The sequence below is a fragment of the Triticum urartu genome, chromosome 7, assembly GCF_003073215.2.
Source record: "Triticum urartu cultivar G1812 chromosome 7, Tu2.1, whole genome shotgun sequence".
NCBI classification, from domain to species: Eukaryota; Viridiplantae; Streptophyta; class Magnoliopsida; order Poales; family Poaceae; genus Triticum; species Triticum urartu.
This window is the reverse complement of record NC_053028.1, coordinates 715,072,288-715,100,205: the sequence shown is the minus strand read 5'-3', so window position 1 is coordinate 715,100,205 and position 27,918 is coordinate 715,072,288. Positions and strand designations below refer to the sequence as shown.

The 27,918-nt window shown below is 42.7% G+C and overlaps 3 protein-coding genes across 4 annotated transcripts; all 3 read left to right on the top strand.

Moving 5' to 3' along the window:
• The first annotated feature begins 390 nt into the window (after positions 1-390).
• On the top strand, positions 391-15,860 carry LOC125519403 (lysine-specific demethylase 5B). 2 transcript variants are annotated; one of them, XM_048684222.1, is made up of 33 exons: positions 392-1,946; positions 2,185-2,242; positions 2,672-2,794; positions 2,900-2,957; positions 3,039-3,175; positions 3,556-3,714; positions 3,807-3,890; positions 4,120-4,287; positions 4,574-4,726; positions 4,820-5,011; positions 5,096-5,161; positions 5,281-5,376; positions 5,512-5,598; positions 5,721-5,837; positions 5,930-6,137; positions 6,224-6,288; positions 6,860-6,918; positions 7,002-7,133; positions 7,208-7,364; positions 7,454-7,783; positions 8,786-8,968; positions 9,063-9,124; positions 11,770-11,845; positions 12,124-12,273; positions 12,364-12,491; positions 13,008-13,128; positions 13,201-13,274; positions 13,353-13,497; positions 13,636-13,785; positions 14,344-14,439; positions 14,526-14,621; positions 14,700-14,911; positions 15,237-15,860. In XM_048684222.1, exons 1-33 carry the CDS (start codon positions 469-471, stop codon positions 15,496-15,498), a joined length of 5,682 nt encoding a protein of 1,893 aa, XP_048540179.1. In that variant the 5' UTR covers positions 392-468; the 3' UTR covers positions 15,499-15,860. The 2 variants fall into 2 exon arrangements, 1 of the variants encoding a protein (XP_048540179.1); XR_007288226.1 differs by lacking the exons at positions 14,526-14,621; positions 14,700-14,911; positions 15,237-15,860 and having other exon boundaries at positions 391-1,946; positions 13,701-13,785; positions 14,344-14,398.
• Positions 15,861-16,927: 1,067 nt separating this feature from the next.
• LOC125522535 (AT-hook motif nuclear-localized protein 9-like) lies at positions 16,928-20,830 on the top strand. The gene is made up of 5 exons (XM_048687583.1): positions 16,928-17,622; positions 17,717-17,784; positions 18,954-19,085; positions 20,024-20,185; positions 20,299-20,830. The coding sequence occupies exons 1-5, from the start codon at positions 17,166-17,168 to the stop codon at positions 20,590-20,592; spliced, it is 1,113 nt and encodes a 370-aa protein (XP_048543540.1). The 5' UTR covers positions 16,928-17,165; the 3' UTR covers positions 20,593-20,830.
• Positions 20,831-23,867: 3,037 nt separating this feature from the next.
• Positions 23,868-26,485, top strand: LOC125522536 (SKP1-like protein 1). The gene is made up of 2 exons (XM_048687584.1): positions 23,868-24,317; positions 26,154-26,485. The coding sequence occupies exons 1-2, from the start codon at positions 23,964-23,966 to the stop codon at positions 26,325-26,327; spliced, it is 528 nt and encodes a 175-aa protein (XP_048543541.1). The 5' UTR covers positions 23,868-23,963; the 3' UTR covers positions 26,328-26,485.
• The last annotated feature ends 1,433 nt before the right edge of the window (positions 26,486-27,918 follow it).

Here is a 27,918-nt window from a genome sequence, read left to right as displayed (position 1 = left end):
TACTCCTCTGCTCTCAAAGTATTCACCCCGTCACGTACCGCAAACATCTCTACCCCTCTGACGCTCAACTCCTACGGGCTCGACAATGTCGGAGTGGTCTTTCCTCACAGGGCGTCACGATGGGGGAGGCCAGATGACCGAACGCACGCCTTATACATTTGCAGAGCCCGCTTCGTTTGATGCAATGCCAACGAAGACCATTCGTAAAATCATCCGACGCCCAAGAAAAAACTTAAACAGTTTCGATATTCTTTTTTCTTGAGAGGTTTTTCGATGTTCTTTTTTAAGGGAAGAATGGTTCCAAAGTTTCAGAGGACGGAAGGGGCCTTCTTTCATCAGGCCCAGCATCGCATCCCAACTTCTTGAGGAAAAAAAATAAAAAAACACACACCCCACCCCGCACCGCAATTCCCCACCCCCGCCCCGTCCCATCTCGCCGAAACCCTAGCTCCGTCCACCTCGCCGCCGATGGGGAAGGGCCGCCCCCTCCCGGCCACCACCACCTCCGCCGCCGGCTGCGCCTCCGCCCCGGAGGCATACGCCTCCGTGCCCGAGGCCCCCGTCTTCCGCCCGACGGAGGAGGAGTTCGCGGACCCGCTAGCGTACATCGCGCGCATCCGCCCCGCCGCCGAGTCCTACGGGGTCTGCCGCATCGTGCCGCCGCCGTCCTGGTCGCCGCCCAGGGCGCTCGACGCCTCCGCCCTCAACTTCCCCGCCAAGCGGCAGCCCATCCACCGCCTCCTCGCGCGCCCGGCCCCGGCCGACCGGGACACCTTCCTCCTCGACTACACCCGGTTCCTCCGCGCCCGGGCCGACGCCGGGCCGCCGCGCCGGGGCCGCAAGAGGACCGCGCCCCCCAGGCCGCCCGCCCTCTCCGACGGCCGCCCGCTCGACCTCTGCCGCCTCTTCCACGCCGTTAAGCGCTTCGGCGGCTACGACGGCGCCTGCGAGGGCCGCCGCTGGGACGACGTCGTCCGCCTCGTCGACGACAAGGCGCCGCCCCGGCACGTGCCCGAGTGCGCCAAGCACGTCCTCGCGCAGCTCTACTACGAGCATCTCTACGACTACGAGAAGTTCACCAACGGCAGATCCGCGAAGCAGGCAGATGCAAAGCTCGAGCTTGACAACCAGCCGTCGGTTTCTGGTTCTGGAGGAGAGATGGATGAGGAGGAGGCTTCCGGCGTCAGCAGCAGCGGCCGGAAGAGGAGAAATCAAACGGCCGCCGGACTGGCTTCTAATGAGCGCCATGGTAACAGCAGCGGCACTCCCGGGAAGAATGCAGGGTCTGCCGGGGCTCGCAAGCCGAAGAAGATAAAGCTTGATGCAGAGGTCAGCCAAGACGATCAGGTCTGCGAGCGGTGTGACAGTGGGTTGCATGGAGACTCCATGCTGCTGTGCGACCGCTGTGATAAAGGGTGGCATATGTACTGTTTATCACCTCCGCTCGAGAGTGTGCCTCCGGGGAACTGGTACTGCTCGGACTGCAAGAACCCTGACAGTGATTGTTTCGGATTCGTCGAAAGGAGGAACACCTGTCAGCTTGATGCTTTCAAGCGATTTGATGACAAGGTGAGAAGGAAGTGGTTTGGGCCAAGGCCTCCTAGCCGTGTTCAGGTCGAGAAGCTGTTTTGGGAGATTGTGGAGGGCAAGGCAGGGGAGCTGGAGGTTATGTATGGGAGTGACATTGACACTTCGGATTACGGAAGTGGGTTTCCTCGCCTTGGCGATCCGGTGCCAGCATCAGTGGATCCAGAGGTGTGGCACAAGTACTGCTCCAGCCCTTGGAATCTCAACAATTTTCCCAACCTGCCAGGTTCAGTTCTTCGGACCGTCAAGGATAAAATTCCTGGTGTAATGGTCCCGTGGCTCTACATGGGGATGCTGTTTTCATCATTTTGTTGGCATGTTGAGGACCATTGCTTTTATTCAATTAATTATTTACATTGGTAAGCAAATCCTGCCTGAATAGCATGTTGTACATGTTATCTTTTTATCTTTGCTATCCCACATTGTTTTTCTTACTTTTGTTTTATTGATTGTTGATTAGTGGGTCGAGAATTTTCTTTTGTTGTTATGTGAGGGATGCTAGCAATTTTGTTACGTTCTGCATTCATTTTTTTTGTTAAGTTTTCGGCTTAGAGTTGTTCATCCCGAAGTAAATTGTGGTTATCTGACGTGTTTCAGGGGCGAGCCAAAATGTTGGTATGGGGTACCTGGAGCGGAGGCAAATGCTTTTGAGCGGGTATGTTATGTTTTTCTAAACAAAATAATATGATATTAGTATCTCCAGTTCGTACAAATGTGATATTGAGTAGTGTGCAAATACTGATTGCACTTGTATTAACACATTGGCTTCTTTTCTTTAAACCTCGATAAACATTTTCTCTTCTGTACTGGGAACTGGAAAGTAAAGTTATTCTCTTATTACTACTACCTGTAGCAACTGTTGTTGTACTTTTTGAGCTACAGCGGAATTACAATAGGTCTTTTTGTATTTGTTATTCTCTTATCTGTAGCAACTGTCTAGAAAACATTTGAGCCTTTTATGTGTCTAGAAAACAAAGCAAAATGCTCCTTAGCAACAATTTCTGTTTAGCAGTGCTATTCTGGTTTGGTAACATATGAGCCTTTTATGTGTAACTTAAGCATTTAACAATTTAAACTCCTACAGGTTATGCGCAAGGCTTTACCTGATCTATTTGATGCACAACCTGACCTACTATTTCACCTCGTCACAATGCTGAATCCGTCAGTTTTACAAGCAAATGGTGTTCCTGTTTACAGTGTCATGCAGGTTAGTACAGACTTCTTCTGCAAACAGACAAGGATTCTACCATATGTACTGATGTTCTTTACAACATCTAGTAGATAAAACTTGTTTGTTGCTATCTTTCTCTAGGAGCCTGGCAACTTCGTGATTACTTTTCCAAGGTCTTACCATGGTGGTTTCAATTTAGGTAATACATGCCATACTCCATAGTCATTTTTCTTTCAGCTATGATGTTATTTCAAAATTTGAGACGCACCATTCAATTCAGGATTAAATTGTGCCGAGGCTGTTAATTTTGCTCCTGCTGACTGGTTGCCTCATGGTGGAATTGGAGCTGAACTGTACCGTATGTACCGAAAGGCACCTGTTTTGTCCCATGAAGAGCTTTTGTATGTGGTCGCAAAGGTTAGAGAATAACTATTGGTTATTTGCTGCTTACCTTCTGTATTAATTTTGAGTCATTGTTATGCTAGCTTAGCTCTTTAAGTTGTGGTCAGCAAACCTCCTTTTTTGTAAATTTATCTGCTGTTATACTGGTTTGCTTATTGAATTTCATCATCAGTTTTTTTGTTTGTCTACTAGTTAGCTTTGAGAGTTCAGTATTTTGTTGTCGTAAGTGACAAATATTAACAATCTCACATACATTTATTTTAATGCAATTTTATTTTCTTGTTTATGCTTGCCCTAAAACGTAACCTGTAGAAACAGATGGTATATTGTAGTAAAACTATAATCTGTGCACCATGCTGGCAAATATTTACATTCGCTAATCCTTTTATTTGCAGAATGGTGTGGACAATAAATCACTTTCCTACTTAAAAGAAGAAGTTGAGAGGGTATTTGTTAAAGAGAAAAAATGTCGAGAGGAGCTATGGATTAATGGGATTATCAAATCCAGTCCAATGCAGCCAAGGAGTAACCCAAATTTTATTGGAAATGAAGAGGTAGTTCTATCAATATACCTTCATCCCCTGTCATGGCAATTTTCTCTCTGTATAATGTGCTATTATAACCATTTCGAAATTTCACTATGCAGGATAAGAAGTGCATCATATGCCAACAGTACCTGTATCTATCAGCGGTTTCCTGTAGCTGTAGGACTTCTCATGTTTGCCTTGAGGTTCGTCTTTGTTATGGCATTATTCTGCTTAGTCAGTTGTTAACTCCATGTCATCTTTATGTCTTGTTCCATTTATTGCCAAACATGGGTATGAACATCATAATTTAGCTGCTCTATGGTAGCAAAAGATCTTTTGATGAGGATGTTCATCTTATGCAGTGGCACTGAATAGCGCTTTCGTAAAAAAAGATTTAACAAGTTTGTTAAAAATAATTCCTTTCTTTCCCAGCACTGGAAGCACCTTTGTGAATGCAGTCCAGAGAAGCGTCGCTTACTTTACCGCCACACCCTTGCAGAGTTGGGTGATTTAGCTTCCGAGGTCAAGGCTAGTCTCTCAGGGGAGAATGTTAAGCAGAGCCCCTTGTTGCTTAATGACATCCCCACGCCATCTAAAAAGGTTTGATATGGACTACAATGCACCATTCTGTCAATTGAGTTCTCTGTGTTGAATATTTGCATTCCATTAAACAAGAGTATGCATGGAGTGATTTGCTTGCTTTTTTACGATGTTATTGTCAATCTCTCAGTGGTTCCTCTTCTCACGATTCCATGACATCTGATACAGTGAATAAGAAATTATGCTGCACCATGTACCATAATTTTGTGCAATGGAAGACCACCTCGATTATGTTTGTTTCGTTTCTTTTCTTACTTCTGATGGGTCCTTATCAACCTGTCTGCAGGGCAAAGATCAGCATGTGTCATATGCACAACTTGCTAAGGACTGGCTTTCAAAATCTGATCATATTCTCCATATGCCATTCTTGGATACTGCATATTCCACTGCCTTGGAAGCTGCTGAACAATTTCTGTGGGGTGACCATGACATGGACTCTGTACGTCTTTTTCTACTGAACATGCTATGGTTTGTGTATAATTCTTCAACAATTGAGTGACTTGTATTTACTGTGATGCTATCGATTTCTTAGGTTCGAAACATGGCACTAAAATTAACCGAGGCTAAAAAATGGGGTCTGAGTGTTAGAAATTGCCTTTCCAAAATCGATGAATGTTTGCTTCGTAAAGACAAGTGTTCTGAGAAAGTAAAGTATGTGGATATCAAAGAATTAATTGCTGTGAGATGTGAAGCATCTAGTGAACCTGGTCTTGCACAGCTGCAGGTATGTAAAATCAGGTACTGTAGTATAGTTCTTATCACAAGTCCCTATGATTTACTCAGCTGTTATAATTTCCCCCTGTTGCAGGACTATGCAGAGAGAGGAAAAGTGCTGATTAGTGAAATAAACATTGCATTATCATCCTGCTCAACGGTAATCATGAATCAACTTTTGTGGGACACAAAATAGATTCACATTACATCCTTGAATTCTTCCACCTACTGTTTCATAGATTGTGGTGACAATGTTTTCTCATTGTCATGTTTTCTTAGGTTGACCACTTGGAAGCGCTGTGCTCTCGGGCTTCTGAATTCCCTGTCGAGCTAACTGAAACATCAATGTTGTCTTGTGAGATTTCTTCTGCAAAGGTATGCGCTTTATTAGTGTAATGCGTTAATTTGATAATTTGATATGCTAGTGGTATTTTCTTTTCCCATGCATTCGTTTCTTAACATATTGAGTTTCTTAACTTCTGGAATGTTTGCATTTCACTTGTGTTGTAGTCTTGGTTGAAGAAAGCACGTGATTTACTTGAAGTGAATAAACTGGGCGTCATTGACATAGATTGCCTGAATACTCTGAAATTAGAGGTGTGTCCAAATTTTTTGGCTGTCAGCTTCTCCTTCAAAGTTAATTCTGATTCATGTGCTGTTCATATGTTTGTGCATTATTCTGGATCGTCAGGCATTTGACAATGTCTAAACCTTGATAGATGACACAACTTCGAGCTCTAGTTCCAGAAGTTGATCTTGTTTCAAAACTGTGGAAAGAAGCTGAATCATTGAGAATGCAGTGTCAGTCATATCTCCAAGACTCACCTGGTCTAAAGGTTAGCAATCATCCTACTCCTCTATTCCTTTTCTCAACTATTCAAATTTGAAGGAATGCATATTTGTTACTCTTTTGTTGTAAATACTCCAGGAACTGGAGAGTTTCCTCCTTCCATTGGATGGTACCAAGTTCAACATTCCAGAGCTGAACCTTCTTAAGCAACGTTATTCAGGTGCTTGCTCCTGGGCAAGTCATGTTAATAGCATCCTCACAAAACTTTTTGAAAGGAATGACTACCACAACATTGTTGAGGAGTTGACAGCCATTCTAAAGGACGGCAAATCACTGAGAGTAAAAGGTACATTTTTAATACTTCTATCCATGGCGATTGTTGTATGTGAAATGCTTAATTATCTAACTCACAAGAGATATTGTTCTACTCAGTGGACGAACTGCCATTTGTTGAAAAAGAATTAAAGAGGTCCTCCTGCAGGAAGCAAGCATCCGAGGTATTTTTCTAAACCGTGTATCTGAGAGTAAGAACTCATGTGTGAATGTGTTTCCTAGTTTCACTTTGGCAGACACCTACTTATTGCGCTATTAAACCAATTGACTCCTAAAAAAATTTGGATCATGTAGCTCTTGCCGATAAAATGAGTGGGCACTACATTTTTTCCACTCTAGCAACTGAAAAATAGATGTTGATTAAAACTTCATGATGAAATTATAATTGAACCCAACGTATATCTTTTTTACCTGAGTTGAAACTTGAATCCCTTTAATTTCTTCTTATTTTTAACATTGTTTGTGATTGCTGGTAACTGTTAACTTTGTCATAAATCTGTCTCTGGATCCTAGTCAGAGTCTCCGATAACATCTTTATATTCCTGCCACAGAAAGCATGAACATCTTTATATTCATCCCTTATTCCAAGTCAGAGTCTAGTTGAAATTTGCAGTTAACTTTGCCTCCATACACCGTTGTATGGCAGTTTTAAGTGTTGACACCATTGTTTAAGGTGGATATTATTTCATTAATGCTTAAGTGGATTGATTACATTAACATTCAAGTATGTAACAGGCTCTTGCAACACAAATGTCCCTGCAGTTTATTAAAGAAATTCTGATACAAGCCTCCATGTAAGTGTAACCAATTCACCAGTTTCTAATCCTGTATAGGATAATTCTTTTGCTCTGCCTCACTATTATTACCTGTCTGCCAGATTAACTATTGAAGAGGAGCAACCATTCGTTGGTCTGTCGGAGGTGCTAAAAAATGCCACTGCTTGGGAAGAGAAGGCTCAACGTATGCTTGAGCAGTCAGCTTCTCTCTCTGAGTTTGAGGATCATATCCGGTACTAGTCATCATAGAGATCTATATTCTTCTTATGCTACAGACTATTTTTTTATACTGACTATCCTATTTCAGGTGGTCAGAGGATATAAAAGCTATACTTCCATCTGAACAAGTTATGAAAACAGAGATTATTGCTGCTAGGTTGTGGATGGACAAATGTCAGGCCTATCTGAGACCTAGATGTGATAGACTTGGATTTGGAGTTTGTCTTAAAGTTGATGACTTGAAGGTTCATTTAATATGGCTTTCATGATAATTATTTTCAGAAAGTATACTTATTTATAATATTTTTGATAACCATGGTTCTTCATATCACAGGATTTAGTCTGTCAGCCTGCAACTATGAAAGTCATTCTCGACACTTCTGCACTTAATTCTGTTCTCAGTAATATTGAAGAGTGGGAACAGAATTCACAAAGTCTGCTAAGCAGTTTAAGAACCCTAGTGCATTTGAATGTGATTGGCTCTACAGTTGACCCACTTGAAAGAGATTTGGAGGAGCTGCAAAGTAAAATTAGTGCAGAAATAGAAAGTGGATTATCTCTTGGTTTTGAGTTAAAGGTTCTTAATGAATTGAAAGATTCTTTGGTGACACTTGGATGGATGTTGACAGCACTATCTTTCTGCTGCAGGATTCCCTTGTTAGAGGTAACATGTTCACTGTCATAACTGTTACTCGCTGCATCTGTCATTTTGATTGGTTCATGTATAGAAAGCAAGGCTGTTTAGTATACTCTCTTAGATATTTGCTTTTATTGTTTTAGTGACACTCCTAAATCCAATTTCTGAGCTCATATTTTTCACCTGCATTTTTGGTTCCATTAATGAATGAAGTAATTATGCTTATAGTACTATCAAGTATTGTTGTGTGCTATTTGTTTTCGGAATACTATGGAACAGTAACACAGTAACAGTCACATAGGTCCAGCACCAAAAAAAAGGTCCACCATCCGTTTTCTTGTAGCAGGACGATTGTATCTCCACTGCAGGTCTCACCACGTGCACTTTTCCTCATTCACCTCTGTCTTTCTCAGTCTTCTAGATCCAAACACTGTACCCCTCAAACTTGCCAAAGCTCAAATTCTTAAGATCATTGAAATTCACTTGCATTATATGAGAGAGAGCATGTCTGAGGTAGGGTTGTGCTGGCAATAGTAGAGGCCATCATGGTCCATCTTAAGGCCACTGGTCCACCCTTATTGCTGCAGTACCCAGGTCACCATGGTGCACAGCCACCATTTCCAAAAAAAAAAAATCCTTGATATAGCCCATGCACGTTGTGTGACATCCAACTTATCATGACTCACGAGGGACCTGTGTGATTTGTGTGGGTCATCTTCATTTTAGGACTGCCACTGATAGTATACCAGTGCACCACAGTTAGTTAGTTAGTTGTCTTTTGATATGCATGTCCTTGCTGATCCAAACTGAATCATACTACCTCCGTCCCAAAATAAGTGTCTCAAGTTTAGTACAACTTTGTACTAAAGTTAGTACAAAGTTAAGACACTTATTTTGGGACGGAGGGAGTATTATTTAGCTGAAGAGTGAAACTTGTTTGTTACTGTCTAAAGATAGTTATCCGTTGCACTACATATGTCTTAATTGTGTAGCTGAAGTTGCTAGAGCCATGTAAATTTAACCTTGCAGGCTATTGATCGAGCAATTGAAGAAGCTGTCCACCTTCCTGCATCATTGTCAAGCTGCCCTTTAGCTACATTGTTGATGAGCGGATTATCTTGGCTAAGGAAAGCACTTGTTTTGCTTCCTGGTTCTGAAAACTCTGTAAAATATAGACTGGAAGATGTCGAAAATGTTTTGGCAGAACATCAGGCAAGTTTTCAGAACTGACGTACTTTTCACATTTTCCATTCACTTCTTCAGCTGTTCTTGGGTTTCAGCTGCATTATCTTTTTGGTTGTCACAGGAAATTGCTGTTCCTTATTCTATGATGACTGCCAAGCTTGAGGATGCTATAAACAAACATAAGTAAGTCACATGTTAGAATCTCATTGTTGTTCATGGGATTAGTGTGGACGAGCAGACCCTCCAAAAAGGAAAGCACCAGATATGGAATCACCTGGTCCCCCACCCTTGGTCCCATCCGTGCGATTCCTTACTGTAACACACATTAGGAAACCCCATGTAAAAGGGAATGTTTTTACCATTTTTTAAAAAGCTACAACTTCTGAACCGAATTAAGATCTGTTCTTACCGTTGTGTTTATCGTGACAACCATGTAAAAGGGAATGTTTTTACCGTTTTTTAAAAAGCTAGAACTTCTGAACCAAATTAAGATCTGTTTTTACTGTTGTGTTTCTCATGACAACCATGTAAAAGGGAATGTTTTTACCGTTTTTTAAAAAGCTACAACTTCTGAACCGAATTAAGATCTGTTCTTACCGTTGTGTTTATTGTGACAACCATGTAAAAGGGAATGTTTTTACCGTTTTTTTTAAAGCTAAAACTTCTGAACCGAATTAAGATCTGTTTTTACCGTTGGGTTTCTCGTGACAACCATGTAAAAGGGAATGTTTTTACCGTTTTTTTTAAAAGCTACAACTTCTGAACCGAATTAAGATCTGTTCTTACCGTTGTGTTTATCGTGACAACCATGTAAAAGGGAATGTTTTTACCGTTTTTTAAAAAGCTAGAACTTCTGAACCAAATTAAGATCTGTTTTTACTGTTGTGTTTCTCATGACAACCATGTAAAAGGGAATGTTTTTACCGTTTTTTAAAAAGCTACAACTTCTGAACCGAATTAAGATCTGTTCTTACCGTTGTGTTTATTGTGACAACCATGTAAAAGGGAATGTTTTTACGTTTTTTAAAAAGCTACAACTTCTGAACCAAATTAAGATCTGTTTTTACTGTTGTGTTTCTCATGACAACCATGTAAAAGGGAATGTTTTTACCGTTTTTTAAGAAGCTACAACTTCTGAACCGAATTAAGATCTGTTTTTACCGTTGGGTTTCTCGTGTCAAGTTCTTCAAAACCAGATCCTATGTGTATGTTTCAACAAACTTTTTTTCATGAGCAATTTTGGTACTACTTGGGGAAACTTCGGTGCTACAGGAAGCAACTTTCCAGGCAGGGTGCATACTATGACTACATATCTACCCAAGCTCTTATAAGTTGGCTACCATGACTATCAAGTTGTTTAATATCACCTTTAAAGTTTCCTACCATAACTGCCTATCAACCCAATGCCCGCTTTAGTTGACTACCATAGTACCATGTTTGCCAAGGTGCATAACATCATCTCTAAATTGTCTACCATGATTGGCGAGTATTCTAACATTATTGCAAGTTGCCCGACAAAAACATTCTGGCGTCATAGGCAACTTAGCAACCATGATAGGCAACTTCCATGGTATTGTAGGCAATTGAGCATCACCCGTAGGCAACTTCGTAGTGATGTAGACAACTTAGGAACCATGGTTGTACTATGAAAGTTGCCTATCATGGTTTCTAAAAAAAATTCAGATCATGGGTTAGGCAGCCCATGATGTTTCGTTAAGGTGAAAGGTGAATACACACCGAGAATGCGAGTAGGGGTACTCGAACTCGGGCGGGTGGGCAGGTTTCGGCACTTGCTCACCACCGGGCTAAGCCACGGTTCTCCCTGTCATGGTTTCTAGTTTGCATACGACACCAGAAAAGTTCGCAGGACAACTTAGGATAGTGTTAGGATGCTCGATTGTCACAGAAGGTAACTTGGGACAGTGATAAGCAATTTGGCCGTCATCGTAGGATAACTATAGTAGCCAAGCAGACTACAAGGCATAGCCTAGTGGTGGAAAGGGGCTGATGCCTTCCCACCCACCCAGGTTCAAGGCACGGTACTTGCAATTTGGCTTTTTTGCACCAATTGTATTGTATGGGCCTCCTTTACAGTCTTCCTGTTCAAAAAAAAAAAAACTATAGTAGCCAACTTAGGAGAGCATCAGACTAATTGGCAGTTACGGTAAGGTACATAATAGGCAGTTGTCAAATGTAGCACTAAAAGTTGCCTCATCTAATACCAAAGTTGCTTTTTTCGAAAAAAAAAAATCATAGAACATATGCAAATGGGATCTACATAATAGTTTCTAAGAGGTCGTCGCAAAGAACCTGACGGTGAAAACAGATCGTAATTTTGAAAGATATAACTTCTGAAATTTTGCGAAGACACATAAATTTGCCCACAACCTTGTGTGAACGCATTTATTTTCTTAGGGCCCACAACCTGTGATTAATGTTGATGACCACCGCTTGTTATGGACTACATACTCTACTCGGCGCATCATGCCAAAAAACGCATCAGAGGGTGGATGGACGGTGCGCTTGATCGCTCCAGATAGTGCAGCTGCACTAGGAAGCAATTTGGTAGATATGAATAACCAGATCTCGCTTCCGTATTGAAGCTGGAATATACTAGTGCAGATATCTTTGAAGTGATTTAACAGAACATTCTAGAGTACCACTGTACCAGACTATCTCCTTTTTCTGCCTTGTGCACTTTTTTTGAAAGCTGCGTTGCGCTCCCAGTCCTTTTACTTTACTTTACTGCACTCAAGTAATAGTTCAAGCCATCAAGTTGCATTTGAGGCTCATCATTTTATCATTCAACAATTCTTCCTTCCTCTCAGGTCATGGACAGAGCAATGTAATGCCTTCTTTACATCGCGCGATCACCAATCTTGGACTGAACTACTAAGGCTCAGAGTAAGTCATTCGTATTATCAATATCTAGGTGCTATATTTCTTAATTCATTTTGTTTCTGTTAATTTTGTAACATTTTTATGAGAACATTGTAAATATTTTTGCAGTATAGCTATTTCTTGTCTTAATGTTTATTTGTGTAATTCTTGCTAAAATTTAGATTCACGAGATATGCACCATAGCGAGCTTTTAACTTGCTTCACCGCTCTTATATTTAGTGATTGTATTCTGTTGTGTTGAGTATCTTCTGCTAACATTCATGATATGTGAACCTTTACAGGACAGTGGTCGGTCTGTCGCACTTGATTGTTGTGAAATGGATAGGGTTGTTCTCGATATTAAAAAGATTGATGGGTGGTTCAATCAGTGCCGCTGTACTCTTTCTCCTGATGTCACTGATAATGGATCTGTGCTCTCCATGCTTCTGAAGGTTGGTTTCTGTTTGAAATGAGCATGGTTTGTTGTGTTCTTTTATTTATTTATTGGCGAACGCTTTGAGCTTTTCACTTCCTATTTTCAGATCAGAGGATCATTGGACAATGCTTCTATGTTTTATGCTGAGGATTGTAAGAGGAAAGGGTTCTGTGTCATCTGTTCATGCGACGTGGGAGATGATGTAGCCTCCAGCTGTGTAATATGTCAAGACTGGTAAATTACATGTGCTTGGATTGGTTTTTCATGTCCGTCCGAACTCTGAGGTGTCAATCAAATAATATTATGCTTCTGCATATCATGCTTATAGAATGCTGTGCTTGTTTGTATGCACATAGATCAGTAGTGTACATGACTTGCCGCCCGCGCCGCGCCCCAGGCCTGAGTGACCCTGCCCCCGCGCTGCCTTGATCTCGCGTGAGGGAAAAATGGGAGGTCCCCCCGACGCCCCGCGCGGCGGCGAGGGGAGGGGGAGTTGGTGTGGCGGCTGGGTTTTCCCCGGGGGGGGGGGGGGGGTAACCAAGAGAAATTGTTGGGGAGAGCGCTCAGCCTGTCGACGTCGCCACACTATTTTTATGCTCAAGTAAATGCATTAAAAATGATTTTTTTCTGCGAGCATTGAGTGAAGGGAACTAGCTAGTTCGGTCAAACTATGCCTTCTCGATACTGTTTGTCATGTTTTATTTTTCTCTGCATTTTCTCAGTCTGTTGACTGAATGATCTATTATGCAGGTACCACAGCTTTTGTGCCGAACCACTGCTTGCTTCTAAACGAACAACCACTGAATATATTTGTCCATTTTGCTTCTGTTTAGAAAGCGGGGATCCATTAGAGAAAGGAATACAAGAGAAGGTACTTATCAGTTTGATAAATCTGATTAAGTCTGATTGATGTTATATTCTGATACCGATGCAAATGTTACAGATCTCTAAAGGGAACCGTCCTGCTCTTAGTGCACTTAGTGAACTCCTCAGTTCTACAAAGGGTTTCTACACAGGGTAATTTTAAAAATAACTATTTAATTTAAACTTAGATTCCTCATTTGGGCTTACAAAGGTTCACCTGACCTTTAATAGAATTGAGGAGTTGCATTTGTTGGAAGAAATTATCAAGAAGGGTTGTGACTTTAAGTCCTCTTTGGTGCAAATTTTGCATGACGTGGATTCTTGCAATGGGAATGATCTTAGTGTGATGTGCAAACCTCTTCTGGTTGCTCTAAAGGTGATTCTTGGCAATCTTATCCCTTATTTTTAACATTTTTTTATGAACGTTAGATGCTCTTGACTCTGAAGTGATGGATCTGTTAGAAGATATAATTAAGTATGCCATTGCTATTTACCTTTTTGGTCATTTTTGTAGGCAACATCAGCTGCTGGCTTATATGATCAGCAGATCAACCGTAACATTGAGTTGGTATTGAACAGATATATATGGAAGAAACGAATTCATAAAATCTTGTACGGTGGAAAAAAGGCATCGATCCAACACGTGATACGCCTTGATAAAGAGGTAATATGATTTAAACTATACCTTTTCCTGTTAGATCATTTAATTCGGTGCTCGGTGATGGATAGAGCATTCGGTGCTTAGGCAATGATGCTAACTTAGTAGAGATACCAATGTGGGAAACTGAGATGTGGATAGCATGATAGTTTTGAAAGAGGGGTCTATTACAGTTGTGTTATGGAGTTCAAGATTCACCCCTTACCTGATGTCATGTGATGAACCATTTAGCTTAGACCGTTCTGATTCTGTTAATGGAACATAATCTCCTTATTCCTTTGATGACTTTGTCACTGAAAGCAAATATGGAAGTTCTGAATGATGTTTAGCTGTATGAAATAATAATAACTTGAATTTATTTCTCAACTATCATTTGTATTGTGGCAATAGTTACAATTTCTATTCAGTGGTGTGTCCATGGTAATGTTTCCAGTTATGCTCTTCATTTAAATGAGCCTCTTTGCAGTGCATCATGTAGTTCTATATCTTTAATTTTTCTTCAATGGCAATCTAATTTTAAATTCACCCGGCCTGATGTATTCTTTAATGCACTGATTCTATTAGGGTTCAAATTTAGAGATATCTGGTGAAGATTTCTTCAAGTCACAGATTTGTGAAATAAAGGAAACCAGTCAGCAGTGGCTAGCCAAAGCAGGAAAGGTGAGATGCCAGTTTCTTTTGTTATTTGCTCTGTAAGATGGGAATGAAACCCTGCATACCTTAAGACCATGCATGCTGTGCTGCAGGCTGCGTTTGATTGTGGCGAGCTTCCACTTGATCTTGTATATGAGCTTATTGTTCAAGGGGAAAATCTATCTGTACATGTTGAGAAGGAACTAAAGGTAGATATGCCAACTCTAGATCTCATTATTCATTGAGCTGTTTGTTGGTTCTATCCTCACCAGCAAGTTCCATTGCAGTTACTCAGAGATCGGAGCATTCTTTATTGCATTTGCCGCAAGCCATATGATAACAGGGCCATGATAGCATGTGATCAGTGTGACGAGTGGTATCATTTTGATTGCATCAACTTGTGTGGCCCCCCACCAAAAACATTCTATTGTCCTGCTTGCAGTCCTAATAATGGCGAAGGGTTTATATCACTTCCCCGGTCAGCCAGGGAGGAGGATAGGTATGTACTCATTTTAACCATGTCCTTGGAGCTGTCAAGCTTGGTCTAGATGTTTGCACTGCATGATGTGCTTGCTTGGAGTAATGCATTGATAACTTTATGTGCTAGGATAGCATGAACCAAGGATGTTGGGAGTCATTGATTAGTGGAATTAAGACTGCCAATATGACAAATATTCTTTTTATTTATGATTATTCTGGAAATGATCCATAAAAACAGCCCATTAGCATGTCAAGGCGCTGGTAGTGTTGTTTTAATTGCTCGTGCTTACCCTGTGCATTTAATTGCATGTTCTTTCATATAACTCGTTTTCCCCATGCCTCAGATCAAGCGCCGAAGCAGGACCTCACACTCCTCCAGCATCTGGTGACGAACCAGAAACTGTGGAGGATAATAAGTGTAGCAGCAACACCCGGGAGAAATCCCAGGTTAGGGTAGATTTGGTAAAGCTTCTGCGTCAAGATAGCGAAATAGACAACACTTGGCGGGACGGCAAAAGGATTCCCCACAGAACAGCCAGAAGACGTAGCGATTTCATGGGACATTCCCAAGACATTTCTTCCCCTTTTAAAGGCCCTAATTTGTAGCATGTACAAATTCTTCTTCAGGCTAGTTTTTTTTCCCTTTCCAATTCTTTCATATGCTTATGGCTGATCAACTTCTGAAAATGGCGGGTTTGCGCCACCAGTTTTGATCTTGCCATCGGTTGTAGCTTGCCAGAAACAGTCTGTGCTGGTTAGTGGTAGCCTGACTAGCGTTGCACTGGTTTTTTTTACCCCAGTAACCAATACATGATTCCTGTTAGGGCTCGACGGCACATCCATTGTATATGATGTGTAAAGGTTCGAGCTGTAGTGCATTTGATGTTAGCATTCCTGTAAAAGCAAAGTGTACTCTTTACCTGTGAAAAGAAGTTTCTTTATTAATAAAAGATGAAGTTCGATTTGCATTCGGTGTCTATATTGCAGGTTGTGATGTTGTAGTCAAGATGAGTGTCCACTGTAACTTATGACTTCTCCACAGATATTATTTAGTTGGTTCTTTTCTGTACAAATTATGAAAAAGACGATGTTACTTGGTTGTTTTCTATTGGTAAATCAAGAGAGCATTCTGGTGTCCATTGAAGGCATGCTGACCTCTGCTCCGTATCTCTGCGCATTTATAATTTATACAACATGCTTGCTTTATATTTGATGGGTACATTTACCGGCATCGCTTGTATACAAGGAACATAACATAGATCCAACGGAAATTCAAAGGCGCACCCGAGAGCACATTTTTATTTTCTTTCCAAATGTAAAAAATTAAGGCATGCACATTTGCTTGTAGAACTTACTTTTTAATTTCTTGCTCTTTTGGAGCACTGAAGTTTATTGTTCTCTCTTGGCACCAAACAACCTTCCCCCACCCAACCCCCCTAATACGAAAATTTACAAGTACGTGTAAACATGAGCATTCATGTATGTAATTTTTTGCAGAAGTGTTTTTCATAGGTAAGTACCCTCATCATGAACACAGAGGAGGGCTCAGGCGAGAGAAACCGGATTCGTCCTAAGATAAGCACACCTCCCGATCATCCGTGAACCATGTAGCAGGACATGCTAGTGCGACACAATAATATAGTATTAACATATACCTCACATAATAAGCCTGGTATGCCACTTTGTATACCAGTAGAAACTACCCCCTCATCCCATAATGTAAGACAGTTTTTGACACTACATTATGCATTTCGACGCTCTTGGCCAGAGCATGATTAACGGTCTTGATTCACCTGATGGGTGCATCCAATGGCCGTAGAGGGTCATTCCTGCGGGTTCACACTGGTGCAGGGCGGCTCGGAGGTTGTCTGGCATTAAAGTTGAAAAACGTCTTGCATTATGAGACCGGGAGAGCGGTAAAAACCATGCCGAGGGCACCTTATTTTTTGGACAGATGACATGTGTGTGAGAGTGAGGGGGAGGGGTTGTGAAACACCAAACATGTGTTGAGGTTGTGGTGAGTCATGTGTTGTTGGTTGGAAACTTGGAATGGAACCAAAACCAACCCCAACCCCACTCTCTCATCTCTTTCTAGGGTTTTAGCAAGCAGCTTTTCCTTGGGCCTCCACTCACCCACACTCGTCTCCCCTCCCCCTTCTCGCCGGAATCCATCCGTCCATGCCGCGCCGGCGAATCTAGATAGGGTTTCTCCCTCGCCGCCGCCGCCGCCCTCCTACTCCTCTCCCTCGCCGCCGCCGCCCGCCGTCGGATGAATGGACTCCACCGACTCCTCCTCCTCCCTGGCGGCCTCCTCCGGCGCCGCCTCCTCCTCCCCCTACTACGTCCACCACCGCCCCTCCCCCTCCCCCTCCACCGCCACCCAAGCCCCCGCCTTTCCCTCCCCTCCGCCGCCTGACGCCTACCCCCGCCACCACCACCCGCTTGACGTCTTCTCCTTCCCCATGGGCCCCGACCCCCACATTCCCCACGCCCCCATGGGCCCCTCCCCGCCCGCCGCCGCCGACGACCTCGGCAGGAAGAAGCGCGGCCGCCCCCGCAAGTACAAGCCCGACGGCTCCGGCCCCGTCGCGCCGTCCCCCTCGCCGGCGGCCCCCTCCCCCTGCACCGCCATCGTCCCCGTCACGCCCGGCTCCGGCGGCGGGCCCTCCTCCGAGAAGCGCCGCGGCCGGCCCCCCGGCTCCGGCAAGATGCAGCAGCTCGCCTCCCTCGGTAAGCAATCAATCTTTTGCCACTCACATGGAAACGAAAACAGAGCATTCCCCTGGTTTCAAGATGACAGTTTTGTTGTCTTCTTATTTCGCAGGGAAATCTTTCCTCGGCACCGTCGGCACCGGGTTCACCCCCCATGTCATCATCATCCCATCAGGAGAGGTCCGTATCTATCCCCCACATTTATATGTACTGACGATGTGGTTGGTTGCCAACATAATTTGATTGATTGCTCCTCTTAACAATGGAACATTCCAGTTTCCTGCCAAAGTTCAATGCAGTTTCTTCTTTATGTGCTTATATTAAGTTGCTCTGCACTTTTGCAAAAAGCGCGTCGCCTTTCTAGCAAAAATTCGCTAGATTTGGACCCCGTGGATCAAAAAGACACGGGTTTCTAAAGTTGCTGCCGTTTCCTGCCTGAAATAAACCGATAAATATTAGATACAGATCTTTCTGAGAAGGATGCCCTTTTTGTTTGCGCTGACAAGGCAGATTTATCATTTATTGTGATGTGACAATGTTTACTTTCTGTGCTTTAGAATGGGTGTTGCTTTTCCCCCTTCTTGTTCTGCACAACAAAAAAGCCCGCTTTTGATGCCGGCACATGTTAAGCTAGCGCAGCTTTCGGGTTTGGTCACTCAAGCAATCTTGAGGGAGTTGATCTTCAGTTGTATTACGAGCACTGTGCTGCACGTTCTGAATTATTAAAAAGGAAAAAGGAACACCACATGCTGATGTTGAACTGATGGTGACAATCTTTAACTGAAAGGAAACTAACATGATCTCTTGCTCTGTTTTCCAAGCTGTTCCTATCTAAATGTTTCACTTCCTATAAATAAGATCCTTGCCTTTTATTTCTATTGGATGCGGTTAGGAACTTAAGATATGTTGTGCTACAAAACCACACGCCACAGGGTGTGTGAAAGCAGTAACTCTACCCATAACTTGGGCTAGGGCCTGGTTCCACGGATCCACGCCTAAGCATGTTATGTTGGGTTTCTAAAGCTTTTGTTGCCTCACCAGATGTATGGGTGTTTTAGCTTAACCAAATGATCAGCAATGCTCTTTTTATTACCGTTGAAGCAGGCGCTGACTGGCCTGGTTTCATGTCAGCAACTATTGAAACTATTGTCCCTCAGCCATTATATATGGTAACCCTTGAATCTGGTTCCACATGGTCCATGCTGGCTTAAATGTACTTAAATGTACTCATGTCCCTTCGGTCGTCTTTCTGAAGTATAGCAAAGTGTTAAATAATTTAGTTTTCTATGCATTGTGCACATTCTGTTGCATGACTTACAGTTATAGTGTGTCTGTGCCTATTTGTGCAGGATGTCGCAGCCAGGATAATGTCCTTCTCGCAACAGGGCCCAAGGGCGGTCTGCATCATGTCAGCATCAGGGGCTGTCTCCACAGCAACCCTTCATCAGGATGCAGGTTCTGGCAGTGTAGTTAAATATGAGGTATGTTCTCATGGTTGTTTGTACCAGTGGCCCAGAGACTGATATCTATGTGCCTTGTATTCTATTCTTGTTTAACAGAAGCTGTGCTCAAGATATTCCAAGTTATCTGTTTTGTTACCTGCAAACTTTTACCAGTTGCTTACAGAATTTGGTTTCACAATGGACGCTAGAACTGGAATGTTTTTATCAGAGCCCATCAGGTTTAGAACCTAACCATATGAGGTGATATGCTGTGGTAGAATGGAACCAGTAATAAGCTACAAAAAGAACTGCAATTACATCTTGACTTCTCCTAGAAGCCTTATATCTTTCTGTTGGTAAAATTTGATACAAGATGTCTTCTCATTTTCGAACATGAGCAGGATAGCATGTATACAACATCCTACATCAAAGAACCAGCCTTTGTTTTTATTTGTCATGTCATAGATTCATCCTGTGAAATCTGGATAAAAGCCTTAAGGCAGCTGGGTTGGGTCCTGGTAATGCCTGCGAACCTATTAACCATATATGTGGCATGGCCCATTATGCTTTGTTACTGGCAGTTTTTGATGTGTGCGCTGTCATCTTAGTGCTCTCCTTCTGGTAACTGGCAGTAATGTCAGTATTTTTCTCTATTACTTGCCATCTTAATGCCCTCCTTTCGGTTATTTCATATTTAGGAGCTGCATCTTTGATGTATACGTTGTTGATCTATTGTCTTGGTAGAAGTAAACCTGACTACTTCTGTCCTTTGTCGTCAAATGAAGTCATGATATGTTGTTAGCAACCTAGGACAGGAGGTATTTCTTCAAGTTTGCAGTTCCTAGGTGCATTGCTGATGAATAGGGAATCATTAATATTTATTCTATTTTGCCAAGAAATGCTACACTTATAAGTTATAACACCAGTCACGGACAACACCGTAACAATTTTTGCGTGCCCACTATTACCTTTGACAGGGTCGATTCGAAATCCTGTGCCTCTCTGGATCATACCTGGTGATAGATGACGGTGTTACACGCACACGAAACGGAGGGCTATGCATAGCGCTGTGTGGCGCTGATCACAGGGTGATTGGAGGAAGCGTTGGTGGAGTCCTGACAGCAGCCGGGACAGTTCAGGTGACCACTCGCTTCTTTTTTTTTTCCACTGAAACATCAGCATTTCATTAATTCATCCTTGGTCTGTTGTGTTCCAGAAATGAATGATCAGGTGATTGTGCGTGTTGGTGCAGGTGATTGTGGGGAGCTTCATGTACGCGGGGTCGAAGAAGAGCAGGAAGGGCAAGGCCGGGCAGGAGTCTGCTGCAGCGGAGGAAGAACAGACCGGCGATGCCAATGGGGGCAGTGGCGGAGACAGAGTCGGAGTTGGAGGCGAGGCGGAGGAAGAGGGCCCTTCGCCGCTGATGCCGATGCCCCGCGGAGAGGAGGAGCTGCCGTCGGACGCGATGATGAGCGGGTGGACGGGCATGATGCGGCAGATGGAGTCGCGGTCCTGCGGCATCGACATCAACTCGATCCGGGAGTGAATGATGTAGACTGTTTAGTTTGGTACGGCGGAAGTTGAGCCTAGGCTAGCTTAGCTAGTGGATGATGGATGGATGATTCTAGGGTTTGGTTTGGTTGGTTGCATGTCTCTCCTGCGTGAGTTTAAAAAGAAGTCTAGTTAGTATAATTAATGTCGTCGAGTATGATCAATTTAACCGAAGATGTTGGCTCTGGCCTGGCGGATCGTTGATAGAAATAGTGGATTCGGTTGTTGGTTGATTGTCTGGTCTGGTCTGGTCTGGTATGGTATGGTATGATGTAGTTATAGGCAGCAGCAATGAGCAACTTGTAGCTAGTCTCTTTCTTGGTTGCAGACTTTGACAGTTTTGTTTTCCTTTCTTTTCTTGTGTTTGCATCCCCGTTGCTTCTTTCTTTTCCTTCTTATACTATGTTTCTCTCTTCCTCCTCGTTGTCTTCTTTTTCTTTTTCTTCTCTCTGAGTTGCTTGCGGAGAAGTTGGAACTTCACTGATATCCGTTGTGATTTGGGTTCTTACATAATGTCAGATGCCCATCATGCATTTATGATAAAATTGAGTGAACTATGCAGAAGTTGCCGCTCCTTCATGCTCAGGCACATCATTTTCACCTTAATATTGAAACCCATGGTCGAAGATTTCATCCTCATGCTCATCCTCTATAATCATGTTGTGCATGATCACACTAGCACTCATCGCTTCCCACAACTTTTTGGTGCTCTTAAATTCTAGCAGGATATTGTATGATGCCTCATCGAGATTGAAGAGCACCAAAAGCACGCTCCACATTCTTTCTAGCACTTTTTTGTGTTTGGGCAAATCACTGCCTCTTCTCTCCTATCGGGTTGGGGATTGTTTTCACAAGAGTAACGCACTGAGGATAAATACCATCAGCAAGGTAGTATCCTTTGTTATAGTGGTGGCAGTTGATGTCAATATTGACCTCTGTGCAATTGCCTTTTGCAAGCCTTCCAAACACCGGAGAACGCTGAAGTACGTTGTGTCATTGTGAAAGCCGGCCGTGCCGAAGAAAGAGTACCAAATCCAAAGATCTTGTGAAGCACGGCCTCAAGTATGACATTGCAAACTTTCACATGACCTCTATACTACTCCTGCCAAGCAGATGAACAGTTCTTCCACCTGCAGTGCTTACAATATGTGTGCTACCAAGCATCCTCGGAAAGCCCCTGTCTGCATTGATCACCAACAACCTGGTGCAACAGTTGGCTCTCTCAAGTACTCCTGGCCAAACACTACTAGCACAACCTTGCAGAACCTGTACATGGATTCTAGGCACGTGGACTCACTCACGCAGACATACTCATCAATCAGGTCACATGGTATTTGGTATGCAAGCACCCGAATAGCTGCAATGCATTTCTGATAAGAGGAGAAGCCAACCTCTCCCAGGGGCATCCTCCTTGCATACGAAATAATCATCGTATGCCACAACCCCTCACACATACGAGAACACATGTCTAGCCATCCGGAAGCGGCACCAGAATGGCTTGTGTTTGAAGAGTGGGGAAGAGGACTTGAAGTAGTCTTCCCAGAGTAGGCAAGGGCCGCTCTCTCTGTTGCGATTCAACGCCGGAGCATGGCCCGGGATCGAGCCCCTAAACATCGGCCACTGCCTAGCAATGTGGTCATTGACGACCAAACTAGCAACCACAAACTCCTCATCGTCCAAGGATGAATCATTTGAATCGCAAATGAAGTTGTCGAAAAAGTATTCGTCTCCACTATCCATTTGTACCTTGCAGGCGAAACGTCGAACACCTTGCGGGCATGGTTGAAGAAGCCGGCCGGCGAAGATCCCCGCGCCTCTCCCAGACAAGGCAGCAGGCCTATCGGCGTGGTGGTGACCGTGGAGGCGAACGCCGATCGAGGAAGTTGGGATTGGAGCGTTGCCGGCGGCGCCGGAGGTGAGGGTGGTGGCATGGTCGTGGGTGGGTGGGTGGGTGGGGTGCTACGACGGCGGCAAAACTAGGCCTGGCTCATCACCAAGGGTAGCTGCCGGCAGCAGCGTGTTGCCGGGGGAGGTTTGTGGGTGCGGGCGGTGGCCTGGGCAACGTCCAACCGGCCGGAACTGGGCAACAACTACGAAGGCGGGGTGCCCGAGTGTCTTAGGTTTGGACGGGAGAGGAGGGTAACTGCCAATGTGCCACCGACTGGTGGGCTAGGGGGAAGACAAGGACGGGCGTCGCATGCGTCCGCGTTATGTCCGTGCTGATGCAAACCCGGGTTAAATCTGGGCTTGAAATGGGCCGCGGGCAGACAAAAAGCGGATACTCCCCATTTGCGTCGGCACATTAGGCCGCGATTTGTGTTCGTCTCGACCCAAACGGACGTGCACGGACAGAAGGTATCGGCACATTAGAGTTGGTCTTAGGCACCACCCTCATTGCAAGAAATGGGCACGCAGTGGCGAAGAAAAGGTGCCAGACCAGGTGCTCCCCACGCTCATAGTGAGGAACGACCCAACATGGCTTGACGGTGGAGTGGCTGTGAGGAAGGCAGAAGGTTGGTGTGCCGAGGCGGTACTCCAGAATCCTTTATAAGAGTAGTTGCATTGCATCCTTTATAAGAGTAATTCGGTCGACATATCAACATGTAATATCCACAAATTTCCCGCGGCTCGAAGCAGCCGCAAAAACAATATATGTGTTAAATTAAATATGTACCCCGTGAGCTGGCAGAAAGGAAGTCGTCGAGTACACAACGAATCTTGCATCGTTCATAGGGGTGAACGTATATGCGTATGTACTATGTTCTGCTCGGTGACTCATACGTCTCAAACTTATAATTTTTGATTGATTCATACTATTATAACACCATCTATAGCAATTTATATTATTTTTTTGAACTAAACTATAAATTCAATGCCTAGAGCCAGTTACTGTTTTCTGCATGTTTTTGGTCTGACAGAAAATCATTCAGCATGTGTTAATCCCGTCGATTCGTAAATAAATAAATAAAAATTAAACCTTCATCATGTGGGCCAACTTATAAGGTGAGCCCACATCCTGGGAAGGTGGTAAAATAGTTCCAACCGAAGATACCACCGTTGTCCTCATCAAATCGGAAAATATGAATTTTCTAGTTTGACCCCTTTGAACTCATAACAAATTTGGTTTGATTTCATCTGGTTTTATATTATTTGGCTTCATTTCTTTCTAAGGCTTGTACGCTACATATCTACCCATCCAAACATTGCTCAATCGGCCCAAAATAAATTCCCCAAAAGCCCAATCCACCCTCCAACAAAACACCCCATCTTTCCTCCTTTCGTCTGCCGCCGCTAGAGTTTCCTCTTCTAGTTAGGGTTTCCTCGATCCCCAATTTTCCCACCCCAACCCTAGCTCCGATCCACCCGATGGCGGCCGCAGAGGGCAAGAAGATCATCAAGCTCAAGAGTTCGGATGGCAAGGAGTTTGAGGTGGAGCAGGCGGTGGCCATGGAGTCGCAAATGATCCGGCACATGATCGAGGACGACTATACTGACAACGGCTTGTCGCTCCGCAATGTCGACTCAAAGATCCTCTCCATGGTCATTGAGTACTGCAACAAACACGTCCAAGCAAAGGCCGTCAACACATCTGAATTTGGAGGAGGAGCCAGGGCGTCAAATGCTACGTCGGCTGTGCCTGCGGCACCCGCGGAGTACCTCAAAAACTGGGATGCCAATTTCGTCAAGGTCGACAAGGCCACCATATTCGACCTCATGCTGGTGTGATTACTTTCCGTCCTTCGATTTGTTCTTTGACTTTCCCTAGATCTATTTTTTACCATTCCCCATGGTTGGAATCAAGATTGTTTTTTTTTGTTTTTTGTGGCTTGTTACTTGTGTCTGATTGAGATTTAGATAGATTGGAATTTGTCCTCGTACCTTCATCAAGGTAGATTTGACTCAATTGGATTAGGTTAGGTACACAATGGATTAGTTTTAGTTTATAAAGAGTTTTTATTGGCGATATAGAGAGCCACCGACCATACATACTAACCCTATAAGAGCTAGGTTCGGGCATGATCTTGGGAGCTATATTAATTTAAAGTTCCATGTTCATCTGGTCTAATATGCTTCACTATATATGAATAACCTAGAAACATTTTAAATTATTAGATTCACTATCATTGTGCTTGTAAATTACATATATGGGATGAAGAGTGAGTGGTTTCTCTTTGAATAACTTGCGGAAACATCATACAACATAGAGCAATATATGGTCTTTGTGATTATGCTACATATGTCATTGTTGTTTCTATATTTGAACCTTGCACGAATGTCCATATCTAGTGTAAAATTATGATCTTGTATGTATCTGCTCTGAATTTGTTTTGTTATAGTTATGTTGGTTTATCATAGATAGGGTGGTATGTCACATGTGTCATCCTTAGTTATAATACATAAATCCAATATCATACATTACTACTTTGATATTTATAATTATGCTTTGTAGATCACACTCTTGTTTCTAAATTTGCTATCTATGTCTTTATTATCTTATATAATCTTATAGATTCCACTACTGGTCCATATGTCAACAATGAATGCCTTCTTCTTCTATCTAGCATCAATTTACTATTTATTTTTCTGTATACATAGTGATAGCTAAATCACATGATCATGCTAATGTTTCTGACTTTGTATCCAATATTTATTATTTCAACTAATCTTTTAGATACCACTACTGATCCATGCCGTCTACGAATGCCTTCTTCTATCTAGCATTGGTTGAGTATTGATTGAGGTTCTATTAACATTACATCCTTGTAGCTAAATCACCAGATGATGCATTATGCATGTCCATGTGAGAAGTGATGATGGTTTCCATCGTTTGAAGTGAAACCATGCATGACTTCCCATGACCACTATAAAATCCTGATCTTGTTTTCAAGAGTTTAGCACTATTTACTTTGAATTTCTGTTATCTTAGTTTACCATAGATAAGATTTGTATCTCACATGTGGCATCTTCACTTGCAATACATATTCCAATTTCACATATTACTAACCCCTAAACACATGTTTTGTGTTGTGGTTTGATTTTGGTATGATAGCTAACTATTGTTTCTAACTTTATTATTATCGCTGCCTTTACCATCTGAGCTAATCTTTTAGATGCCACTATTGATCCACATTGACTATGAATGTGTTCATCTGAGTATCATTGCTTGACTGATGATTGTGGTGTACTATAGCCATATATGTTGATATCAAAATTCCCGGATGATGAATGCAATTGCCAATGCATTTTGAGAAGTGGTGCTTGTCATCTGAGCCCATGTAGCTTATGCACTTACAAAATTATCATTTATCATGTAGGAATGTATGTAGCTGTGTTTGATATCACTCTATTTTGTTATAGTTATGTTAACTTTTCTTGACTATCGATCCAATTATGTTAACCCATGTTATGTTCTTTGAATAATGCATGCCTTGTTTTGTGTTTTAGTTTGTCGCAGAAACATCTATGTAGGTGGTATATGTAGTTATCCATGTTTTTGTAAACCAATGATTCCCTCTGACACACCATTATTCCTTTTGCACTTTTGCTCCCTCTCAGGCTGCAAACCACCTCAACATCAAGGGGCTTCTAGACCTGACTTGCCAGACCGTCGCCGACATGATGACGGGAAAGACACCAGAGGAGATCCGCAAGATCTTCAACATAAATGACAAATTCAAACCTGGGGAGGAGGAGGAGATCCGCAAGGAGAACCAGTGGGCCTTTGAGTAGAGGAACATCTAGGGCGCGCTGAAGTAATGAACGCTTAGTATTACCAATGTCTACATTTCATTGTGCTCGTTTATGTCATAATGGGTCGTAATGAACCAAGAGTCCATAAGGTGGTGTTGCTGAACTTAGTGGTTATGTTTGCAAAAACAAAAAATATGGTGGTCATTAATTATCATTTGTCAAATGAATCGTTATTGTCAAGTGGATGTTTTGCTTGCTTACCATCATTGTTTCACTGATTTCCACCATGTGATTTGGGCTTCTTCGTTGGTTATTCATGTGTGTTTTGTTCATTGATCGAGATGGATGCTCTTGTTACTTAAGAGACGGTCCATGTTCTTCCCCTCTCTCTCTCTCTCTACAATTCTAGTAAAAATAAAAATAAAAGTTATTGCTTAAATTATTTGAGGGATCAAACTAATTTTAGAAGACCTAAATTTTTATGGTAGCCACAGGGTTTTAGGATTATATTTATAATTTCTTTACAAAAAATCCATTTAAATGAATAAACAAGTGATGTGTGGATTTTTGCATCACTCTTTATGCTAGTATAAAAATTCCTCATATCATTCCACCTAGCAGTTTTTCATATTCACAATGCATGATTATTGATATGTACGCATTTTACGGAGTTCATTGCATAGCTTTTAGCCTTGATTAGTTTTTTAGTTTTCCTTTCTTTTATTGTCTTTGTAGGTGTAATGGAGTTCCCATGGACTTAGCAATTTAAAAGGGACCAAGTTTGGGCCAAACCTGGGAGGTCTCTGGTGTGGTTGATATGATTTGTGCGGTCTCCGATCGAACTGGCTAGTGAGGGTACCTTTCAAATTTCATACGAAACAGAGTCTGTTTGCTATCCGAACGTCCAAATATTGCGGCACTAATAGTCGGTTAAAATAATTAAACATTTGCAAATAAAATTTATTGTTGGGCTAAAAACCTCCTAGCCCACAATGATGACCCACAAGTATAGGGGATCAACCTAGTCCTTTCAATAAGTAAGAATGTCGAACACAACGAGGAGCAGAAGGAATCGATAGGCAGTTTCAGCAAGGTTTCTCTACACGTGTTGTAAGATAGTTTTGATAGCAAGATAAATAGTAGCGAGTAACATCAGCAGGCCCAAGAGCTAGCCGCTCCCCTTCCTTTTCCATTTCGGCCCAGTGAACATGAGCAGCCCATACCCGAGCCGCCCTTTCTTTCCTTTTTCTCCATTTGGCCTACTGACACCCTGGTCCTACCCTAGTTTGCATTTTTCTTTTTCCAAACATATAACAAACATACAAATTCAGGACCATTTTGGGTCAAAATTTGACCAACAAAATAAAAGTGTCTAGAAAAAATTGAAACAATTCTAAAAAATGAGGGCTACCATGATCATAATTCTGGGAAAGTTTGAATTATTTTTGAAAAACACAATAAAATATACAACATAACACATTTTTGGTCGCTATTTGATCAAAAACTTAATTTTTCTAGATTCTTTTTAAGGAAATGTCTAAAAAATGAGCACCAGGACACAATTCTGCCCGAGTTAGACCCACGGGACCATCACCTAGGTCGCCTTGTTTACCTGAGTTTTGCTGTGTCG

Coding starts and splice junctions, on each gene's coding strand:
- LOC125519403 (XM_048684222.1), top strand. CDS start 469: ATGGGGAAGGGCCGCCCCCTCCCGGCCACCACCACCTCCGCCGCCGGC. Junction 6,138..6,223: donor CAAATCACTGAGAGTAAAAG/GTACATTTTTAA, acceptor TGTTCTACTCAG/TGGACGAACTGCCATTTGTT. Junction 6,919..7,001: donor ATTCTGATACAAGCCTCCAT/GTAAGTGTAACC, acceptor CCTGTCTGCCAG/ATTAACTATTGAAGAGGAGC.
- LOC125522535 (XM_048687583.1), top strand. CDS start 17,166: ATGGACTCCACCGACTCCTCCTCCTCCCTGGCGGCCTCCTCCGGCGCC. Junction 17,623..17,716: donor GCAGCAGCTCGCCTCCCTCG/GTAAGCAATCAA, acceptor CTTATTTCGCAG/GGAAATCTTTCCTCGGCACC. Junction 19,086..20,023: donor GCAGTGTAGTTAAATATGAG/GTATGTTCTCAT, acceptor TACCTTTGACAG/GGTCGATTCGAAATCCTGTG.
- LOC125522536 (XM_048687584.1), top strand. CDS start 23,964: ATGGCGGCCGCAGAGGGCAAGAAGATCATCAAGCTCAAGAGTTCGGAT. Junction 24,318..26,153: donor CCATATTCGACCTCATGCTG/GTGTGATTACTT, acceptor GCTCCCTCTCAG/GCTGCAAACCACCTCAACAT.